This window comes from Echeneis naucrates, chromosome 5 (genome assembly GCF_900963305.1).
Source record: "Echeneis naucrates chromosome 5, fEcheNa1.1, whole genome shotgun sequence".
Taxonomy (NCBI): domain Eukaryota; kingdom Metazoa; phylum Chordata; class Actinopteri; order Carangiformes; family Echeneidae; genus Echeneis; species Echeneis naucrates.
In genome coordinates, this window is record NC_042515.1 from 6,341,259 (window position 1) to 6,364,528 (window position 23,270).

The 23,270-nt window shown below is 41.3% G+C and overlaps 1 protein-coding gene across 1 annotated transcript; it reads right to left on the minus strand.

Annotated features, from left to right (window-relative positions):
* Nucleotides 1-7,395: 7,395 nt before the first annotated feature.
* Nucleotides 7,396-9,087, minus strand: LOC115044005 (potassium voltage-gated channel subfamily A member 10). The gene has a single exon (XM_029502823.1). It carries the CDS (start codon nucleotides 9,085-9,087, stop codon nucleotides 7,396-7,398), a length of 1,692 nt encoding a protein of 563 aa, XP_029358683.1.
* Between the last annotated feature and the right edge of the window lie 14,183 nt (nucleotides 9,088-23,270).

A 23,270-nucleotide genomic window follows, 5' to 3' on the forward strand; every position in this document is an offset into this window, starting at 1 on the left:
ACAAGTCTACAGCATCTAACTAAAGTGTGGCACGTTTGAGGAAGTTATTTTAGATACAGTAAATCATGGCTCATTCATCCAGTCAGTCTATTTTCTCTATTGGCCCATTGTTTCTTTTCCAGTAAGCACATTTAACTTTGTGCAATCTGTTATCTAGTTTGTTCACTGGAAACTTTAATGCCCCTCTGTAACCAAAAAGCAACATGACTAGACAGCTGGTGGAACTAGTTTCAGGAATTGGAAAAAGAGACATTTGGTCTTTTCAGCATCATCTGGAATTATTATTACAGCAGGTAGTAATTCCCTTACTATGTTCTTTTTGACGATAGTACAACTGTAGTCAGCCCACATCTCTCTTCATCATACCGCTGATTCTTTTCAAGCCATTAGTAAAACTCAAATTGCTCAACTTAACCCTCCACATTTACGCATAGAAGGTAAAACACCTCATTAAACCGCCATCAAAACACAACTGACCTATAGTTATGTCCATCTTTACAGACTCATGCTCTGCCGTCAGACGCTGATTCAAACTTATGTTTCTTCTAAGATACCAAATGAGCCATCTTGTACTATGAGAACATACATATAAAACCAGCAAAAAGACATTTAGACTATTTCCATGTGCGCCAATAGAGCAGCCAACAGAAACAGAAAATCCTTGGCATGAATATTTCACACAAGGTAAACATTGTGCCACAAGCTGGAATAAGTTGGTAGATCATCACTGCATGAAATTTTGTGGAAGAGAAAAGGTTGTTTTTTTTGTTTTTGTTTTTTAAAGCTTACTCAGAAAAATGAAAGCCAACTTTTGGCAGCCTTTGTTGGACACATCCCACTCATATTTCCTTGGCAGGAACCATAATAATTTTCTAATCACCCCACAGAATTAAGAACAACACATCTCTACATCCCAGCAAGTATGTCAGTCAACAATTTTACAGGAAGCAGTTAGTCAGCCTGTGTGCAGTACCACAGTAAAGCCCCAAGGTGGCAGACTAAACTCTGTGAAACAGGATCTCTGACTTTGGCCTCGATGTGATAAAACATCACTTCTACTCACAGCATGCTCCCCATGGGCTGAAACGAAGTGTAATTCACCATCACCATCTGAATTACTACACTTCCAGGCAAATACAGGATATTTTTCTTTCACCGGCAGATATTGTTTCATACTTGTTCTCAGCTATAACTCAGATATGATTTAGACTTGTAGATGTACAAATTAGTTAGACCCACAAAACATAAAATGAGCATAAGAAAAGGCATGCATTGTTATAGAGCAAATGGAAATCCCACCAATGAATAAGATCACCATTAAAATGCTCAGAAATTATAATCTAGTGATTTGCTGCACTTCCTTGTGATATTATTAAGCATATTTTCCTCATTTCACTTCTTTAAATCTTCTGCCTGCGCTGTAGCTTAAGTGCCGCACTGATTGTTTTTGTCTGCTCACATCATCCCAGTCAATTTGACATGGCTACCTTTACAGGAACTGGCTACCTTTACAGGAACTCTGTACTTTCATATAGATTTGCTTTTTCTTCGCTGTAATTGCACACAGGAAGCACCATAACAAAGAAACGGAGTCTGGCATCTCAGAAACAAATCCCAGAAAATGCAAACAGTAGATACAATAGAACAATAGAGATATGTGAATACAAACCAATGTACTGTGGTGTATACAAAAACAAAACTATTTTTATATTTAAAGCATCTATTATTTATATATGTATATTATAACTGAACTTCAGAAATATTTATATTTGTGATTTACAGTGTGCGTAATTAGACGCTGAAGCTTTTCTAAAAGTAAAGCACAAAAATAACCCAATGAATTGATGTCTGAATCTGCATTCTCTGTCAATGTAACAGTCTTTTCACGCTTCAGGTAGAAGAATAGGTTTACTGCTCAGTGCCATAAAATCGGAGGACTGGTGATCCAGCCATAGTCCAAAGGTGAACCACCATGTCTTTTATTTTTCAGACAGTGTAAAACTATCTGGCTGTCCCAGATGTGAAAAGCCACCTGTTGTATCATCTGAGGGCAAGACATTGTCTGCTGTCTGATCCCAGATGATACTTCGAGTCACCTTCTTCATTTTTCATGGGCGCTAAGCAGGACAAATGTGAGACTTGTGTTTCATCCCACTAGTTCTGGTCATTGACCTCGGGTAGCCGACGCAGTGCCGCTACCTGTCGTAAATCTTTATATCACTGAATTATTACTTGCCCTTTACCATCTAGGGACACTGTTAAAATGATATATGGGAATTAGCACAGTGAGGTACAGCAGAGCTGGTCTAAGAAGGAATATTCAAACACAAACTAGGATCCATAATGTCTGCATCCAAAACAATGAATTATCGATGCATACATTATACCCTAAATGCTTTATTGATGTCCTGCTATACTAAATCTAATGGCTAATATGATGTATTGAGAGCTGACCATCACACACACCTATTTAAGTCGCCCTCCATTATTGAAGTAGATCAAAATGTCATTTGAATTATTAAAGCGTGTTTAGGAAATCAAGATCTTTTTGCCTTGATCTGTCACTCATGATCACAGGACCTTCTTGTCATTTCACTGAAAGGAGTAAATAAGACAGAATTTGTTAATGTGTAACATGCTTTTGATTTCCTGGGATGTGAGGCACCACGTTCTAATCTAACTCCTGAAGTGGAAATATTTTAAGTGGCCAGGTTTTTACAATGAAAAAGTAGGGAATGCTTTTTCTTGAAATACTGACATCAACATTGCCATATGTTAGATTTTTGTGACTGACAACTCAAATCTCACAAAAAAGAACAAAACAAAACAAAACATTGTGTATATATGTATATACTTTAAATTGAGTCACAAATATCTAAATTAATTTTAAATAAGCAGTTTACTTAACAAATCTCACTCCAACAGGAATAAATAATGCGTTTGTTGCAAACTATTTTTAGTCGTGGATTAATACACATTTGAGGCTCTCATAAGTATTTGCAGGTGAATGCAAGTGAATGTGAGATCAAACCAAAATTAACTACGGCACATCTATACATAGCATCGATCTGTGGTGTATTACAGTGAGCACAGTGTGTGGTAATACAATTCAGCGGTTGATAATATACAGTTCCACAGGAAAGGGTTGCTTGACAGTGATATTAAGTGCAGAATATTACACTTAAACTGATATTGGCATTTTTTCTGTGGGCTTTAGTCTACAAACTGGCTGCTGTAATGCTGTTTATTGTGGCCCATTCACAGCAGATGATCAGCTTCTGTGCCATTCCTGGCTGCCTCCTTGATCTGGGAGAGCACTGGCCTGAATCTACTAATACACCGGATATATATAAAAACTAGTTGTCTGACAAGAATTTAGCATATTTCTCAGATTTTCTGCTGGATCGATTTATTTGTGGTTTTGTTTTCATGGGCAAAAACACAGCCAGCCTATGAAGAAATGTGCCAATTTACTGTCTGGGCGCTGTTCACCCAGAAAATATAATTAGATATTCAAATTAATTCATGTATCATTTTGAAACTTGAACTGCAGTAATGTGTGCCTAAATGACATCAGGGGTTTCCAGTGCAGGTGAGAAGATTAGAAAATGAAACCATAGAAGTGAAAAACAAATTGACTTTACAGTCACAAGGAGGACCGTGTTAGTCATCAAGACTGCCCGAACCTCCATCAGTCGCAGTAAAAAGCTAGGTGTGTCCACCTATCCATTCATCATCTGCTTTAGTGCTGAGCCAGCCGACAGAGAAACCTCTTTGATTAGTTCATCTCATGCCAAAAATAGTTTGTTTATTTATTATAATGCATTGTATAATAATGCAATGATTTCACTTTTTGATTCTGTAATCGATATATAAGTTATAAAAGTAATGCAAAACCAATGTCTGAACATCGTTGGTCAGCAAAGTCAGGGCACCGAATCAATGGGCCCAGTAATACTGTAGGTGAGCGGAGCCGAAAATAAATCAATACCATATCCGTAAGTATTGCTTTGCCACTCAGAATTAAACATGCTGCGAAGCGGCACCGGGTTTAGACTTTGATCTAAAATGCAACAGCAAGGTCACATTCTGCATCCAGGAGTGCCACCGTCAGTGGAAGAAAGTGGACACTTTCTGAGGCATTCAAAACAAACACAAGCTGCATCAGCTCCAAGTGACTTTGCCCTTCAGAGGGCGAGAAACTACAGTACCCAGGCTGCTGGCTGTGCAGCTTATAACGTGTCTGCTGACAGAACAGTAACCCAATCTACCGATATGACACTCAATGTCTGAGCTTTCGTGCTAGATCCGTCCATTGTTCCCCCTTAAAGCGATGGGACACAACTTGGAGACAAAAGTTAAGAACGGAGTCATGCAACTGTGATATTTTTAGATACGTTAGAGGTTCCAGTGCAGTCTGCTGTGTCACTGTGACTAGGTGCTGGTCCGTGAATGGATTTCTTAGAGTGAATATATATCAAAGGCAGGATGGATGTGATCTCTTTGTGGAACACATGATGAATTATAAATGATGGCGTCACATTGGCTTTGACCTTGTCAGAGCCACCTGACTGTGAAATGCTAAAATGCTGCTTGATCAGTGATCAGCAGGGCAGAAGGGCAGCCTGCATGTTAAGCAGTGATTAGATCAACAGAGCAGACGGCAAAAACACATCCAGATTCATGCAGCATAAAAAAAAACAAACAAAAAAAACAAAAAAAAACAAAACAAAACTTCGAAAAGTCAGAAAATATAGAATCGAATGCATCATATCCACAAAACGCCTAAAAATCAAACATTGTAATGTTTCCACAGACTGACCAACAACGTGTCCTTGATGTGACCGTATGGGACGGTGAAAGAGTCGGCTCCTCAGCTTCGATAGATAATCTCATAAATGATTCATTTGGTCTGCATATTTAATTAGCAGCTTTTGCTTTTGAAGCTTTCCCAGGCAAAGACATTGTCAAGCACGTAATACTAGACTTTCTCTGCCAGCAGAGAGAAAGAATAAATTGTGTTTTTATTCCGCATTTCGTCACTAATACCCTTCCTACAAAAAAAAAAAAAAACACCCCCTCAATATCAATCTGTTGCATTCCTGCAAGATTTCATAATCTTGTTTGATCTTACTGCCTATTTTTAACCAAGCTGTGGCAATTCTTCATTAAAACGGGTTTGTTACAGAATACACAGAGAGAACTGTCTGTTCCTCCATCAACAGCACCCAACGGATATAAACACACATACAGTATCAGCTTTTTAACACACACATACACAAACAAAAATATATATGTAAAATAAACTGGATATTTTTCCATTTTGTGATGTAACACACTTAGACAGGATTCACAGGGAAAAAGTTTCAGTTAAAGGGAGATGAGGGAGAAAGGGGATGCCGGGATGATATCAGTGCTGAGAAGCAGCAGTGAGAAGGTGCTAATAACAGTTAACATAAGGTGATGATGAGTATTCAGCCCTGAAGCCATACATTGACACTTACATCTCCATTCACCATTGCTGAGCATGGGGAAAAAAATAAATAAATAAAAGTTTACCCAGAAGAAAAACCCAGAAGTTAAAATCGTCCAAAAGAAAACTTCACAGTTAGGATACATGTTTAATGAAAGGCACTCTTTACAGGATACATAAAAGATAGCAAATTATGACACTGTATACTGTACAATGCTGACACATACAGTAACAGTCCTCAAATATTAAGTGCTTCACGACATAGTAAAGTGCTGAGTACCGACGTGACTAACCGATGTCACCTTATTGCATTTCATGAGTAAAAATACTACATATTTGTTTTCCCCCCGCCTCACACATCATCAGATTTGCATATTGCTGGATTATTAGAAGGGCATTCATTGAGTTACAGCTACATCCATTGCCGTTTCAATACAAGCTGTATTCATATGTATAATAAACTCACATACAATACATTTTCAAGATTGAGGTGTGGCATGCATACACTATCTATGATCAATCAATTCATTTCCCGAGGAGACAGGACACAGACGTTATCATCCTTAAAACCTGCTGAAGTTTTGGTTTTTGTAGAGTATAATGATCATCACTATAAGATTAACATACTATAATATACTTAGCTACAGTAAATATGTCAAACCTCAGTCACTTAAAGTAAGAGTTACCGGTAAACCTCATTTCGGCACACGATGCCATGCAGTACAGATCAGAGGACAAAGGTGAATGAAAAAAGTTTTTGCCTTTGCTTTCTCCTCCTTTCTCTCAGTCAGACCACAAATACACATCTCATCACACCTCTCCATGCAGACAGAATAAATTCTTTCTCCTTTCCGACAGCTGATGACTTAATGTGCTCAGGAGGTATGTAAAAAAAAAAAACTCTCAGTGCAATGAAATTATATTGTTATTAAAGGGGGGAATTCACATTATAATGCCACATTAGAGGATGATGGCGTATGCAGCTAAGTGGGCATCAGCTGGTGCAAAATGCAGAATAAGTCAGACAGAAACGACCTGTGATTCAATAACCAAACCTGCTCCATGCACCTAGCACATGTACTACAATACAGTGAGTGTTAAGCAGTCTCGTGGATTAATTCATATTTTGCTACCTACTGTATCTACAAGATTAATAACAGACGTGCTAACGTTGCAACTATTTATCACGCAGATATTTTACGCTGTGTCGAATGGAGAAATGCTGCTGGCTGAGCATTCAGCAAGTATGGATTTGCTGATAAGACTATGCGTGCGCTGATGTCCTCATGCCTAACAGTGGACACGTTCGTCTGTCCTTGAAAATCATGCCAAGTTCTTTCCAGACTCTGGTGAATATGAAGAAGTGCAGACTAATGAGATGTAATATAAACTGCGACTATGCAGGACATCCGGCAATAAATGCTACGATTTTTAAAGCCGTTTTCGATTTCTTTTCCTTTGTGGGCTAAACTTTACACTGTGACACAAACCAGAAAAAAAAAAAAAAAAAATCACAACTTACTCTGCCTTTCGTGTCTACGTCTAGGTTTACTCTAACAAGCTACATTTTCAAGGTGAAACATTTGTCTATAATACAAATGAGCTGTCACATTCTTCTTCAAATTGCACTGGATGGAAGATCATAGTCATACACCTTAGCTTACTCACTTCGGTTAACTGGGGTAGCAGTTGCTGAGTTGTGGTAATTGCACTTTGACACATTCACAAACTGACAGACAACTTGTGCAAAGGCTGTCTCACCACCACACAGTGCCTAATAATACTGTCAAAAAATGCACAAATGCAGCCATGTTTGGAGTACAAAACAGTGAGAAAGAAACTGTTATCATCCAGTGTGTCTGACTAACAAATATGCTTGACTTGTCCACATATTGTTATAAATTAGCACTTTTGTTTCTCTTTTACTGCATGCCATTCTTCTCATTCTGCCACGTGCCGTTACTTTTGTTCAGCGAAGATGTGCTTCCATACTTGTTTGCAGCTGATAATTTCTGTGCGGCCTCTGTTGCCGCGTCTATCATCTGTTTCTCCTCTTGCTCAGTCTCTCGGTGGTAAAAATAGTTGAAGTTGGAGACAATGACGGGAACGGGCAAGGCGATGGTCAGGACACCAGCAATGGCACAGAGGGTGCCGACCATTTTGCCCCCCATGGTGATGGGGCACATGTCTCCGTATCCCACGGTGGTCATCGTCACCACGGCCCACCAGAAACCATCGGGGATGCTTACAAACTGCGTCTGGGGCTCATCCACTTCTGCAAAGTAGATGGCACTTGAGAAGAGGATGACGCCTATGAAAAGGAAGAAAATGAGCAGCCCCAGTTCCCTCATACTGGCTTTCAAGGTCTGACCCAAGATCTGAAGGCCTTTCGAGTGTCGGGAGAGCTTGAAAATTCGGAACACTCTCACTAGTCGAATTATTCTCAGGATTGCCAGGGACATGTTCTGACTCGAGTTCATGTCGTCGTCAGGAGTCGTAGCCAGCTCAGTGCCTAGGGTTACAAAGTAAGGAATTATAGAGACTATGTCAATGATATTCATGATGTTATTGAAGAAATCACTTTTGCTGGGACAAACTACAAAGCGGACACCGACTTCAAAGCAAAACCAAATAATGCAAATAGTCTCCACAATGAAAAAGGGGTCTGTGATATAAGCAATGACGTCTTTTGTGGTGGGATGAGAGGCAGAACTGTCTTGGCTGCCATTGATAGTTTGGGTTAAACCCTGGAGAAAGTCATTGTCCTCCCTGAACTCCGGCAGAGTCTCCAGACAGAAAATGAAAATGGAAATGATGATGACAAACACAGAGACCAGAGCTACAGATCTGGCCGCACTGGAGCTCTCTGGGTATTCAAACAAGAGCCAGAACTGCCGCTGGAGTTCATTGGTGGGTAATAGGACCTCTGGCTCTTTAATAAACCCTTCATCTTCACGGAACTGCTCCATCGCTTCATGACCCAACTCGTAGAAAACAATTTCATTAGCAAAAACGTCTAAGGGAACATTGGCCGGTCTGCGGATTCTCCCCCCTGACTGGTAGAAGTACAGAATCCCATCGAAGGACGGGCGGTTCCTGTCAAAAAAGTATTCATTTCTCATCGGGTCAAAGTAGCTTATCCGCTTCATGGGGTCACCGAGCAGAGTCTCTGGGAACTTGTTCAGGGTGCTGAGCTGGGTCTCGAACATCAGGCCTGAAACGTTGATGACAACTTTCTCATCTTTTTCTTCCACGTAATGTCTCTCAAACAAATCTTCATTGTCATAGCAGTCCTTCGCCATCTTACTGAACACGCTGTCTGTAGGAGACTCGCTGTTGATCAGGAGCTTCAGATTAGAGATCAAGCTGCTGCTGCTGGAATTACCTTTTGCGGTCAGAGTTGGGGGAGAGGACGGCGACAGACCCTCCTGACCGGACTGATGCCCACGTTGCGCTCGGTGTGGCGAATGGTGAGGAGAAGTCAAACGGCGGGGTAACAGATTCTGATCAGGGGCCTCTGAGGTGGGTGAAGTCGGGTATCCAGAGTCGCTCGGGTCGCCCAGGTTGATGCCGACATCATCCATGTTCTCAAAATTAACAAGGGGTACCTCCATCGCCTGTCTTACTGCTACCCAAAGGTTTGTCTATCAGCCCGTTTCGAGTGCAGGGGACAGAGCAGGCACCAGCTGCAGTGCCACGGCAGAAATCCTGGAAGGGCCTCCCTCCTCCTTCTTATCATTCAGGCAGCTGTACACTTCTCTTGGATTAGACCCTCTGTGTGAGCTGTAAGAAGACAGGAGAAGAGGGGAGGCACAGCTGTGTTAAATTTTCTTAAATAGTGTAACCAAAGACATTTTTTCTGTCAGCTCCACTTTGCATCAGCACCGAACCTGCCATCTGATACTGTGCTTGTACAGTCGTTTTTTGTTTTTTTTTTTTCTCTCCCATGACCAAAAGAAAAACCCTAACTTGGCGAGTTTGGCCGTGAAAGCGCTTACAAGGAGTATTACTGCTGATCATGTGCTATCAAAACGAGCATGTTTCACTTCCTTATGGTTAAAAATTATAAATAAAATTTAAATTATAATTATAATAATCTGCCCTCTTACTTTCTGACTGAAAACTGACCCTCATTTATTCTTCTCAATATTAAAAAATGTGTCAATTGTTTACCCACTGACTTCCATTCCAGTCCGGTTCAGGATTGCTTGTCAGTATCTAATTTTCTTTTATCTCTGAGAATCTGTTTTTCATTCCATTTGTGTGGTTCCGACAGGTAATCAAATCCAGACACATACGTTTAAGCAGCAACCTCTGCGTCCACTTGACACCGAGGGGCCCCATCTGACTATTTCCACTCGCATTGTAGAAGATACAGAAATTAATCCAGTACGGAATGATCAGGTTCATGTAAAAAAAAAATAATAATAATAAAATAAATAAAAATAAATAAGCGTATTGATTGTTCCTTGTCAGTAAAGTGGTATTACTGATTCCAGGAGAAAGGGCAGTTGAAGATGCAGAGACAAGAGAAAAGTGCAGTTTGATGCACATCCCTGCATCTTAGACACTTTGAGGCAAAAATCTCACCCCTGAAGTAACCTTGCGGTCTCTCACATTGAGCTGACATTGAACAAGATCAGATCAGATTCAACTACATCACAGCACCCATCAGATTCTAACATGTGAATTCCCATAAATACATGCAAATATAAAGTTCAATCAGAAAAGTGTAAAGTTGAAAGCCAGCTGTGCGCAGATGTCCGCACCACTCACCCATGTCCACAGCTCTGCAGAAGTTGTCCTGCCTGGAGGCTCCGCTCTGCTCCCCTTCCTCCCCTTACCCTCTCCTCCTTTCAGACTCACAATCAAGAGTGTCTCTAGCTCTATTAAAGCTCCCATTGGGTAATCTGATAGCCTATACGAAACCAGAGATGCCAGAGATACCCACACCAACAAACACGCAAATATGCCCGTGGACAAACGCAAACACACACACGCACGCACACATGCATGCAACCCGCTGTGCTTTGAATGAGGGGGTCACCTGTCTTTGTTCTGCCCGCTCCCATCTCCGTCTGTGGGAGAAGTGAGGACGTTATAGGTTGCTCTCTGATGGGTGATTTACACTGCAGGAGCCAATCGCTGTTTGACGTGGCGAAGGGAGAGCGGGGACCCGCTCTTTTTCCCCCCTTTCCTGCAGAGTAAGCATCCACATGCAGGATCATCCAATCCACCCTCACCTTGGGGATTAAATTGTATTCTTCCTCTGTTACCGTACCTGTCATAGCTCTCAATACCTGCAGGGGTGCACATCTGCCAGGGGGGATTCAGCTTTCTCTTGCTTACGTTCTTAGCAATGATGCTGACATGAGTTATTTCATCCGACATCAGTATTCTGTGAAAGTCTATTGATATTTACTCTGTCAAAGGTCTTTCCCAAAATCTCTCCAAACATTTCCACTCATCTTTTCAGCCCACATACTTGAATTCCTCACAGATGTTATTCATTCAGAGAAGACATTTCTGCCTAAAGGTGTGAAATATAGATATGCATGGGGGTTAATAGAGCTGAGAAGGAGCAGTTGGTGCATCTGCCACCAACTGAAGGTCTATCAGTTTAATAAAGCAGGTCTGTGGCTTTGAAAAAACAATGAAACCTAATTAAAAGGTTACATTTAAATCAAAGGAAAGCTCAATTTCTTCTTCTTCTTCTTTTTTAAAACAGGATTGCTGAAATCTCATCAGCAACTAAAACTTTAATCAAAGTTAATCTTACACTTTTTCAGAAGGGCGGCCAATTTGGCAACCTGGGTTGAATATTGTGTTACCTGATAGAGAACCAGTGGTCCGAAGTTAGAAATCATTCCCTCATCTCACCCTCATCCTGCTGCAGCTGCTGGTCCTCTGTAACATTGCGGTGCTAGCAGCACCACTGCAGAAATGGGCACATGACTTCAAGGTCACAGAAAACTGTTTCAAGACCTTACGTTGTGCGCTTTGCTGTTCATCATCACACACTATCACCTCCTGGAGTTTCATTATTTGTGCTCACAGACATGATGCAGCCGTGACGCTAAGGATGACTTGGTTTTGTCTAAGACACATTTTAAGGAATGGCCATGGATACGGACTTCTGAGTTTAGGGACGCATACGCACGCACACACACACACACACACACACACACACACACACAAACCCTGCCTCTCATCCTTGTAGGGATCTTTTTACTTGTGTGATCCTGCGCTGTCCTGAACATGTCATTGAGAAGGCAGTCAGCTGAGGCAAGACCTGCCACTTAAACACTTCATAATAGGATCTGCTGCAGGAAAAGAAAAACGGGGAGATGGACGGTGAAGAGGACAACCATTGCCTGCATAAGTCAGAGGCTAAATAATCAATCCACTCCCCCGGTAGAATGATTTGTGTCAGCTAAAGCAGGAAAGGGGAAGATAATGGGAAAGATATGAACTACAGGAGGAGGTGGACCGCAGCCGTGTCAGCCGTCTCAGCAGTCCTGACAGGATACCAGGAGGGATAACGTCCCTATCTCTGTCCTTCCATCCAGCCTTCGATCCATCATCCAACCCCCCACCCCCCCCCGACACTGTCACCTTAGCCGTTAACAGACTGTGTTGACAAAGCAATTTCTCCATCAGTATTCTTGTGTGTGAACTGTACTGACACTGCACAGGTATAAACACCAACTGCACACCTTTATATAGCTCGACTTTGATCTCCAGCTAACAACATTTACTAAGAAAATGAAATTACATCTGCAACTCTGGTGTGACTGAACTTTATGAGTGAAGGAAAAATTTCTCTCAAACTGCAGTTCAAGTGAACACATGCGTGTCCATAAAATCATTTGATCATAAATGTCGTCTCACATGATGGTAAATACCAAGATGAATGGAAAACATTTTATTTTTAACAGTGTTTTGTTTGGACAGCACTATCAAACCGCTGCAGCTGTTCACTCCTGCGCACACAAAGATGCGCTATCTCAAAAGCCCATATGGTCATCCATTAAAGGTGATAGGATTTCAAAGAGCATGTTAGGTAGTACAGATTAGATATTCCAGCCTGGTAATCTTATAGCTATTGGAAAGGCAGTTGGATATTCCGGTCTAGTAATCCAACATATTGCGGCAAAGGTCCCTCTCATTGCAAATAACACATAAGGGTCAGGAGAGTGCAAGGGCATCAGCAGGTTCAGTTTATAAAACCCCCATGTGTCCCCAGACTTAGCATTAGGTAAGATGAAGCGGAACATTTGTTGAAAAAAACTCCCAGAGTGCCACAAGTTCATATGGATTCAGCGTTAGTGGCTTAACCCTTGCAGCGCCGCAGTTGTATTATATTTTGTCTAAAAAGTTTGTATAGTTCATATAATTTTAATGTCCCCAGTTTTAGCCTGGTTTTTCCTTTTTTAATCTTCCTTTCATCATGAAGGTGTCAGACGATCACATCGGCCAAATATGGTAATTTGAGGTGTGTCATGGTCTGAGCTGGATTCACTTTGAAAAACTCTACGTCTCCTAATTCTATCTGCGGAAAGCAATTTAAGGTTCAGAGCACTTCTAAACCTTTTGACTCAGAATTGGCTCAGACTTGAGGCTACAGCTTCAAGTAGTTTGTTTAATTTCAAAACAACAAAAGTGTAAGGCAATCAAGTCTGCTCTGAACTACGGGAACCTTTTATTATTCTTTTTTTTTTTCTTTTTTAAATTGGGGTGAATTAATTTTTAACCTGCAGACAAAAATGTTTGAATAGCAGAAAATGTGATAAGGTTGCATCAGCTACTGCCAATAAGTAGAGAGACTAGTAAGTAATCAACAACTTACTGTTCACAAACCAAATTCAATTGTTTTAATGTTTTCTCTGCAGATGGGACAATCTGCACAGTAAAAGTCGAACATAAAGGTCAAAGTGAGATATGAATTGCAACACTTTTTTTTTGTTTATGCTGAATGATGTTAAATCAGCTTGTGTATCAGGGACCTTTCACCTATGAAAACAGCTTTCTGTCCTCTGGTGTTTGGACTGAGTATTCGGTGTGTGGTTGATAAAGATGCCTGCGCTGACTCCTGTAACATACTCCTACCCCACTAAGGAGATTATACAACACAGGAGATGAGCTTGGAGAATCACCCTCATAGATGAACAGTGCGGACTAAATACTACAGACTTAATTGAAATGTCTGGATTGTTTCCAGCCTCATTAATCAAAAGACAAGCGCTAATCTTGGATGACTCCTTGGACCCAACACGGCAGGGGAGGAGGCACGAGTTCCCAACAAACCAATCAGAGTGCAGCCACAACATTTAAAGCTGCAATCCTCAGTGGTCTTAAACTCACTGATTAAATCACACTTTTCGTTTGCAAACAACCACTCACTAGTTGTTGTTGTTTTTTTGGTTTTTTTTCTACTTCATTTGCTGTCAGAGGATGGAACCATCTTTTAGTATCAGCTGCTGACGCTTCCTAAAAAAATGCCCACAAAAATCACACACAGTGGGAAAAGTTGATTTCCATCCAGCAGTCACACAGGGAGGCTGAGTGCCATCACCCCCACTATTTTCATCCCAACATTACTCACCGTTGGACTGGGAGGATCCATGGCTGCAGGCACTCTGAGCTCATCCAAGGCTTCCTGAGTTACTTCCTCACGCTCCCATATGGCCCGCTGCAGTGTGCATGAGGAGAAATGATCAGTGTGATTCACCAGACCAAATTTTAGCTGACACGTTTTAAACATTCAACTCATGACCAGATCAAATAGAAGACAAAGGAGGAAAAAAAAAAAAAGATGTTAATGGTAAAAACACAATTTAGGGTTACAGCATCAATAATATTCTAGCTACTACTAAAGCAAATACCATATTATATTAAAAAAATAACCATAGCAAGTTCGTTAATCAGTTTTAATCCTTTAATGTTACATGTTTAATTTTTTTTTTAAAGAAGTATAAAAAAAAATCTCTTTTCAATCTATTTTTTGGAATTTAGGCAGATTATTCTTAACATTATCCTCAAACTGTATTAGTCTTAATATTAGAGGCATTAAAATGAGTTTACCTTGTTATCCAGTGGTCAAAGGAGCTTGTCTAAACTCACTCAAGCGTTCCTCTCAGATTAAATATGTGACCAGGCGATGGAAGAGTCTTAAGGAGCGGTTGTAAATCTCTCTAAAGCGCACGGTTTTGACAGACGGCGGGGCAGTGACAGTTAAAGGCAGCATAAATAAGACAGATGTTTCCAACGACAACACGGTTTCAATCGATTCGATTGGCCTGAGTGACACGCAAATAAACAAGTCGGCACACTTCAGCTTTTGTGCAGGGGACGCATGAGGCCGCCCTTCAGGTGTAAATACTTGAAGGGACGCCAATTCCCTGATATTTGTGACACAGTCCCAGAAGATGTCTCTTGAAAGCTCCAACATTTGTCTTGTGAACAGGAATCATGTTCCTTTGCCTTCCCTGTCTGTCCATCTGTCGGTGGATGGTAACAAGCCAGAAACTTAAGTGAAACTTTGTTTGTGCAGCACACGGCTCATTTTTCTCATTGCTAGTAAAGTCCTGAACCTGCCCATCTGCCTGCCAGGTGCTCTTGCTTGGCTCTCTATCATATTTCACACCAGTGTGTAGGAGTCGCTGGTCACATGCCAGTTTTCGTCTCCGTGTTCACCTCCCTGCCCTCTCACTTGTCCATTTAGTCTCTGTCAAAGTCAGTGGCAGCTGATAGATTAAAGAGAGAGAAAGAGTTTATATTGACGCAGACACTTATTGTTGCTGTCATGAAATGGTGCACGTAAGGTTGGACTTTCTGAATACCAGTTAGACAATTCGAGCCATACGTCAGGGCAACAATTTCATTGTTCACTGTTCTCACCGAGCAGGTAACACATCTTGAAGGGTCCACAGAAGGTGTATGAAGGCCCATATTTTAAAAATCTCTCACTCTCTATGTATTTACCAAGAGACATAAGAAAAGAAAATCTGGCAGCCCGCTGTGATTAAAGGAACTCAAAGCAGAAACAGTAAATGTTGTAATGATGTGGACAAACAGACTGCGGGACAGGAATGTGACTCCGTGGTTGAGCTGTTCACACACGGAGGCCATAACCGACGAAGATGGATCACAAAGCTTTAAGTGGAAAAAGTTGGTAAATGAAAAATTACAGGCCTGGGAATTCTCTGTGTATCATTTTCCAATTTACTTTTTTTTTTTCCTCTTTGAGTTTTTAAACCACAATACTGCTTCCTCATGCAACCATTTACTGTAACTGTGGAAAAAAAAAAAGCAGAAATTAAGTTAAACTGCCTCTAAACAGGTTAGGACTTGAAGTTTCTTCTTCAACTTTTGGATTTGGGTTGTCATGAAGGAACACAGTCACATTCCTTTCAGGATTTTGGCTTTTGTGGTAAGCACTATTTAAAAAAAAAAAAAATAATAAAATAAAATAAAATAAATAAATGACAGGAAAATATCCAAGTGAAATTGTGTACATTTTAATACACGACTTTGTCACCACAGTCCAGATTGTATTTACGGGTGATATGGACAGGTTTATATCCATTACTCATTACAATGTCAACATAGCAAACTAATACATTCTTTTGCATAGTAAAGATAATTAACATTCACAGTCTCATCTCCTACATAATGCAGTCACTTGCCATTTTAAGGCCTTATCGCCAATGTGCAGCTTTAAAACCCACCCAACACCCAGCATTTCCCTGCATTTTCGCTGCTGCTGCTACTAAACTCTCCTGGAACAGCATTTGTTCTTGGCTTATAAAATATTTCTACAGCAATCCCTTGTGTTGAGCACTTGTGAGGTCTCTGGTTGCCTTGTGCAGCCTGAGCGTATTGGTATGTGTAGGAATTAGATATCCCCGCACGTATGTCTTAAAGATGCTGACAAAGCCCCGGCCGCTGCCATGTTACTGTGGCAGCTTACAGATAGACCGGCATTCAAGCCAAACACTGGCTAGCCTCTTAATCCGCGGAGCATTGTTAGCTATTGTTGCCATGGTGTGGCTGCACAGGCTGCTGCTTCGGGACAATGAGGAGGCGATAAATCTTTAAGGGTGCACAAGTGATGGCACTGGTTTTCACACAGTATGTGAAGGTGCAATCAAAAGAAATTGTTTAAAAAAAAAAATAAAATGAGGAAAAAAGAAGACAAAAAACACCCGAAAGAAATGAATTAAGTTAATTTATTGATAAGTGGAAGTATTCTGTCAGCACGCATCTTTCTGTATCATTCAGTGGACATATATATCTCATACTGTCTTTGAAATATTTACTTAACATGATAAAAAAAAAAAAAAACTGCTTCTTTCATTGTCTGAAGGCTTTGTTCCCCTGCATGAGGTTTGTACTGGATTACTTTCTTTGATCAAACATGAATAATGAATGAAGGCAACCTTTCAAACCTCCTTCACTATCTCTCCTGCTGGTTGCTTGTACCTGGTATTAATGCTGCACCCAGGAGCCCAGTGCGTCAGGAGGCAGCCAGCTCCAGTTTCTTACATGACTACACAGACATCCACGACTGATTCTTTTGTTTTATAGTCAGGCAGCACAGTATACATTTGACTGAATTGCAATTAAAGGTGCCCCATACCAACATACTGCTGTATAATTTAATGTACACCAAAGGGGTCAGATGACCATGTGCAACGTGAAAGGAGAGACTTCTATGTGGTAAACCTTTAAAGTATAGTTTCCCATCCCTGCAGTTTTCCTCAGCTCTGTGGAGCATTTCAGCACCTTTTGCTCGTTGTTGTTTTTTAAGGTCCACGCTTTAATCATTTGTTGCACTCTTACAGTGAGAAACCGAACTGCTCAGCATAAGAAAAAAAAAAAAAAAAGAGCCCCAAACCCACAAAAAGTTACCAACTAGCGGGCTAACCTGGCAGCAAACTTTGTGTGTTTGAACGCTGCAAGTTAACTCAGCCTCGTCCTGACGGCTCCTTTTGGCCCTTCATTCATTCAGTCATCCTCTGCCTCTTATTGTGGGGGGTGGTGGAGCAATCCCAGCTCACATCGGGCGAGGCCGGGGTCACCGGTCCATCACAGGGCCAACACACAGAGACACACGCAGACCTACGGACCATTTAGAGTCACCAGTTAACCCAAACAGGATGTCTCAGGATGGTGGGAGGAAACCCATGTAGGCACGGGGAGAACATGCGAACTCCGCAGAGAAAGGCTCCAGGCCGGGGAACCAAACCTGAGAGCTTCTGACCTTCAATCAGCAACTACTTACATACAGCACACATACCACATGTGCTAGGGCAGATGGACTAGTGGCGTCACACTGACACTGCTGCTTTGTTTGAAGCAAGAGGTCTTCTCTTCTCTAAAGACATCATCACATACATAATGAATAAGCTCCGTGAAGGCGGTGGGGCACATTCACCAGAACCCCCTTCAGAAAGGAAGACACCGCCTTCATTCAGCTTCTGAGTTAACTTTCTGTTCGTCGCTAAAATTGGACTGCTTCTTAAGAACGTTTCGAATGTCCTCAATTCATCGAGATTTCACTTTTCTTCAAATGAGTCCTCTCTGTTATAAGAGCTGCATTTTCTATATATAATATAAGTATATAGATAGATATAGGAATGTGGAAGGAAGGCAAGAAGAGCTGGTGTAAATAAAGTGTAGTGCAGTGGAGGCATGTCAGATTTCTTATTCCTGATCTGTGCACAATCTCAGAGTTGGAAATGGGACGTAAAAGGGGGAAGAGGCCTTGGGACTGAGATGTTGATAAAATATTAACTCACAGGATATTTAAAGCTTCTGACATTCTTTTCATCGGTTGCTCGAAATGGCCTCCACAAGATCTTTATGCAGCATGCAGAAGACATGCAGATTTTACTCCTGGTCAAGTGATGAAATCATCCCAGTCAAAGATCACAGATACACAGATCATCTTACTTTGATGCACGTTTACCGGCGCAAGGAAAACTCATTGTTTCTGGTCTGTATGTTTTAATAAACATTTACTTCCTATAACCAGGAAATAATCGGCCCATCCATTTAAATCATGTAAAAATTATAGAAATAATTTTCAAACCATGGTGATTCAGATTCTAGATGCAACTTGTGTCCTTGATAAGAGATGACTTATTAGACAGTGCCAGTACAGCAGCCTGCTCCACATTAACATTTTGGCAGGAGATTTTGTTTTCACACTCTCCTGTTGTCCTTTCATTCATAAATCTTGCCGCTCTCCAGATTAACCCTCTAACCTTCAGGAACAAGCAGCTCAGGGCTCCTAAACGTGAACGCGCCTCATTCAGACTCCATATGTTGTCACCTCAGATGACACAGAGTTGCCAAACACTTCCATTACTCTGACACAATGTTGAACTATCCCTCCGCCTCTCAGACCAGAGGGCACTTGCCTACAGTACAAACACCATATTGACACCTGGTAGTGAACTTTATCACATCCTGGAGCCTGATAATCGCTAAAGTCACTCCTGTGACCTCGCCTCCGCCGTGTTAATTCATCCCACGATGTCATTATGTAAAAGAGGATTTTCTCCAGTGTGGCCTTGTGGTGGATATTGCTTCATAGCTCCTGGTTTTGTGCGCACTTTATGAGCTCCACAGATTCTGTCCGTCTGTCGTGTTGTGCTCCCTGACAGGTTCATCGTCCCCTGTGAGATGGGATGCATGGTTGGATGACGGAGCCCATTTGTCAACCCCAGAGGGTTTGAGGAGGGCATGTTATGTATATGTGTGTACTAGTGCGCGCGTGTGTATTTGCTCTCATACCCACTAAATGGAGCCATCACACACTATAAGTGTAGTGATTGTCCATAAGACAATGGCAGGAGTGGGGGGGGGGTAGACGTGTGTCCTATTGTTGGACTTGGAGTCCCAGTGTTGCTGTTATCTGGACTAGAAGAGACAAAATTACTGGTCAGACCGACAAGAAGGTACTCAGAGCCGTTACATAAGGAAAAGTACCAACACAGCAATGTATGAAAACTCCACATTCATAGTGAAAGTACTCGTTCTGCACCAAACGCCCCCTCTTAGTCATCTACTGTAATGTCTGACACAGTTCGGTGGTATTTCTCCCACATCCTGATCTTTGGTCATGTAGTTCAGTCTGTTTTCCTACAGTAAGTTTTCCCCAATTAACTTTCCAGACTTCTAGTTTTTGTGAAATTTTGGATAATTATGGCTTTTTAGAATTCAAACATTTGCAATTACTGAAACCGACTGAGAAGTTCAGAGAAGAAACAAAAAACTGCTATCAACATGGGGACCAAAGACTACTGTGAGGGGACACACGCCAAAAACTAGATTTAATTTAACCATGCATTATATTTCACAAGCTTGTGCTTTGGGCTTTTTTTTTTTTTTTTTTAATCTCATTTTGAACATTTATTTGTAAGTAGAGCATTTACAGTTATTTCTGTACCCAATTTGTGGTGGAGTACAACTTTAAAGAATCAGAAAATATATGTACCTAAAGCAGCTTATAATTGCATTTAAGTGCAATTTTTTTCCACTACTGATGTAAATGCTGAATATCTGGGATTGCTTCATTAATTTCACTCAGGCAGAGAAACACTGTCATTTTTGTAAAAACACCTCTAGAGGGCATTAAAGTTTTCACCCACATCTATTCATCACTTAACAAAACGACACTCCAAATAAGACTGAACAGCCAAACAGCTAAAGCCCAGTGAGGGCTGCAGTACGCCGAGGAAACACCGTCTGAAGTCAGCTCGGTGAAGACGAGCTGCAGAGCATCTCAGCTGTGAGGACAAAGAAGTCTCACAGGCAGATACCAGGGCAGAAGTTAATGAGTGTAAAAACTGAACAGCTTCTGATATCAGGGTGTGGTCCGGTGCCAGGATGGCCCTGCTGGATTAGCAGCACGTCCCACAGCTAATTACAAGCAGGTAAGCAGAGAGCAGGCCTGTACGACTGCTCGACCGTGCTCCTGTGGGCATACTACCGCCCCTGGCAAACAACGCACACACTCACACCCTCCTCCCTAACGACAACGACAACAATAACAGCATCGACGCTGTGGCAGCCACAGCCACCTGCAGCGGGCCTGTTTCCCCCGGCTGGGCCGCCTCCATCCTGCCTGCCTCTCCTCTCCTCTCCTCTGTTTGCCCTGGTTTCAGCAGCGCGAGCTGCAGAGTGCTGCACTGCATCGCTGGATCAAAGCAAGACTAATGACTACAGCAGAGATGAAGCTACAGCACAGAGGCCCCGAGTGCTCCCGCTCGCAATGCAGAGCTGTAGTTAAACCACAAGTGGACTAAAGACAGCTGATAGATGTCATCTTCTCTCGTGGTAACGCTGAAAAAAAGAAACTAAAAATAAAATGATGATAATAATAATAATAAAAAAAAAAAACTTCATGAACAACTTCATGTTAAAAGATAAAGCTATGGCATATTTACATCTACTTCCATTAGCTCAGATTGCAGCAGAAGAAATTGAAGGCTCTGAGAGAAACATCAGTAGTTTTCTTCAAGCAAGAAGCACATGAAGAGGAAAACTATGAATATGCCCCATTTCTGTTGCAGTGGCTTCTTCCAGCCGTGTCGGGCCTGTAGTGCCACTGGAAGTTCACAATGGAGCATTTCTTCCAAGAAATTTTCCTTTCTCCTCCTCTGCCATCTCCTCTCCTCACTTTTTTTTTTTGCTCTCGCTCTCTCTCCTCCTCTGCTCACGTTCCTCCTCCTCCTCTTCCTCTTGCTTCTCTTTCTCCAACAAAAAAGGCTATTAATAGAACAGCCTGCTCTCTCTTTTTTATGCTGCAAGGAGCATATATTGTGCACTTAAAGGGAGGAAGAAAGCTCGAGATACCAGGAGGCGTTTGAAAATGTCCTCCGCACTGCCCGAGGCTACAAAGACGCTTCGATGCACTAAAAATAACAACAAAGAGCCTCTGATCGATTCATGGCATTTTGTATCAGCACAGACGCTCCTCGGCTAAATTTAGCTCGTCAAACCATTTGCAGATTTAATACTTTGTGCTACGATGTGATGTGGGGAGGAAAGAAAGGGGCTGTAAAAACATTTGAAAAACACCTCTCACATGTTTTCAGCTAGTTTTGCTTCTTCCATGTAAGGAAAAAAAAAACAAAACAAAAAAAAAACAACAACCTGGTATGCAGGACTCATGACAAACCACACAATAAACACACAGAGAACAATTTCAGTTGAATTATTATTGGCTTCATTATTGATATTACTTTTTCAGGGTTATGATCATTTGGAAGGATTATATGCATTTTTTTTTTATTGTCCATAGATTGTCCTTTTTGTCTTGTAAAGTGCAGATAATACTACTGTTTTAAATCCAGACTTCACATACAGTATATAGTACATGGTTTTTGCTCCATCATCCACTGGCTATTATTTACATTATTCTCTCACATTTCATTTCATAGAAAGAAAATCAATTATCCACTATACCAATGTTGATGGATGTTTTCAGGCCTCTATGATATGGGGGAGGATGAGGTGGGAGGGGAAGGGACGAAGGGGTGGGTGAACAACTGTACATATTGTTTCAGTGGATGCCACACTATCAGGCTCTGGGGTCACATGAAAACAAAAACTCTTCTTTCTCAAACACACACATGCATACAGATTGCATATTGATCATCTAACCCTAACCCCCCCCCTCTCATGTAGGAGTTTTGTCTCAGAGAGCTGACATCGCAGATCAAGCAAACCTGAGGTCCAAAAAGTTCACGCTCATTCACGCTCCGCTAACGTGAGACTGTTTGACGTGCAGCAGCAGAATATTTCACTTTTGCTTCGAGGTTTGTTTTAAAATGCTCAGCCAGCTCTCAGAAGAAACATATAATTACTGCCAAATAAAACACAAAAATCTGTACTTAGACCTTTCTCTATTCCCCCCCCCCCCGAAAAAAAAAACAAACAAAAAAAAAAAAACTACCAGCTAATAGTCATTCTCTGCATAGATTTCTCGGTGTAGTCACTGTTGGGCACCCTTCTCATGGAGTGGATTTGCTGGTGGGTCCCTCAGCAGGCGAGAGATGATGTTTTGTTTTATGTTTTATGTATTTTTTTTTTCTGTTTGCTTGTTTGTTTTTTCAGAGGCTGTGCTGCTCCCTATAAAGCAATACAAGGTCATTTCAATTTACTTTGTTTCAATCGAATAAAAACATTGTACAGATTAAATCCGTCGGTGTAGAGACGAGGATGATTCTACTCATCTTTGTGCTTTAAGCAGAAATAATCAACGACAACATTGTGTTTTCTGGTGTACGAGTTGCTACAGTGAATTTGGCTGAGGTACAGTAACGTGCACTATTTAAAACGGAGCGGATAAATGTTAATGTGTGTCTGCAACATTAATCAGTAAACAAAAATATGTAATGGGGACGAAAAGGAGACGATGTATTTGCATGCATAGACAAATATTTTTGGTCAGACTGTGAGTATGTGTGGTGTTTTCATCACATACAGATATGCAAATGGCTGTTGCATAAATGCAGCTGTACAACCAGGCTAAAACACTGACATTCAGTGTTTCTCACCTAATTATGCACACACACACGCACACACACACAGACATACACGCACTCTCCTACATAGCTCTGCACCAATTCACCCACATTGATACTCAACTGATGATCAATAAGAAATAAATAAACAAACATCTATGCTCTCCACAGAAATCTCACCACTAAAGGATTATGGGAACATTACTATAATCTGGCCCTACCTCAGGTTGCTGACCATGCTAACGTGTCAGTCCTCT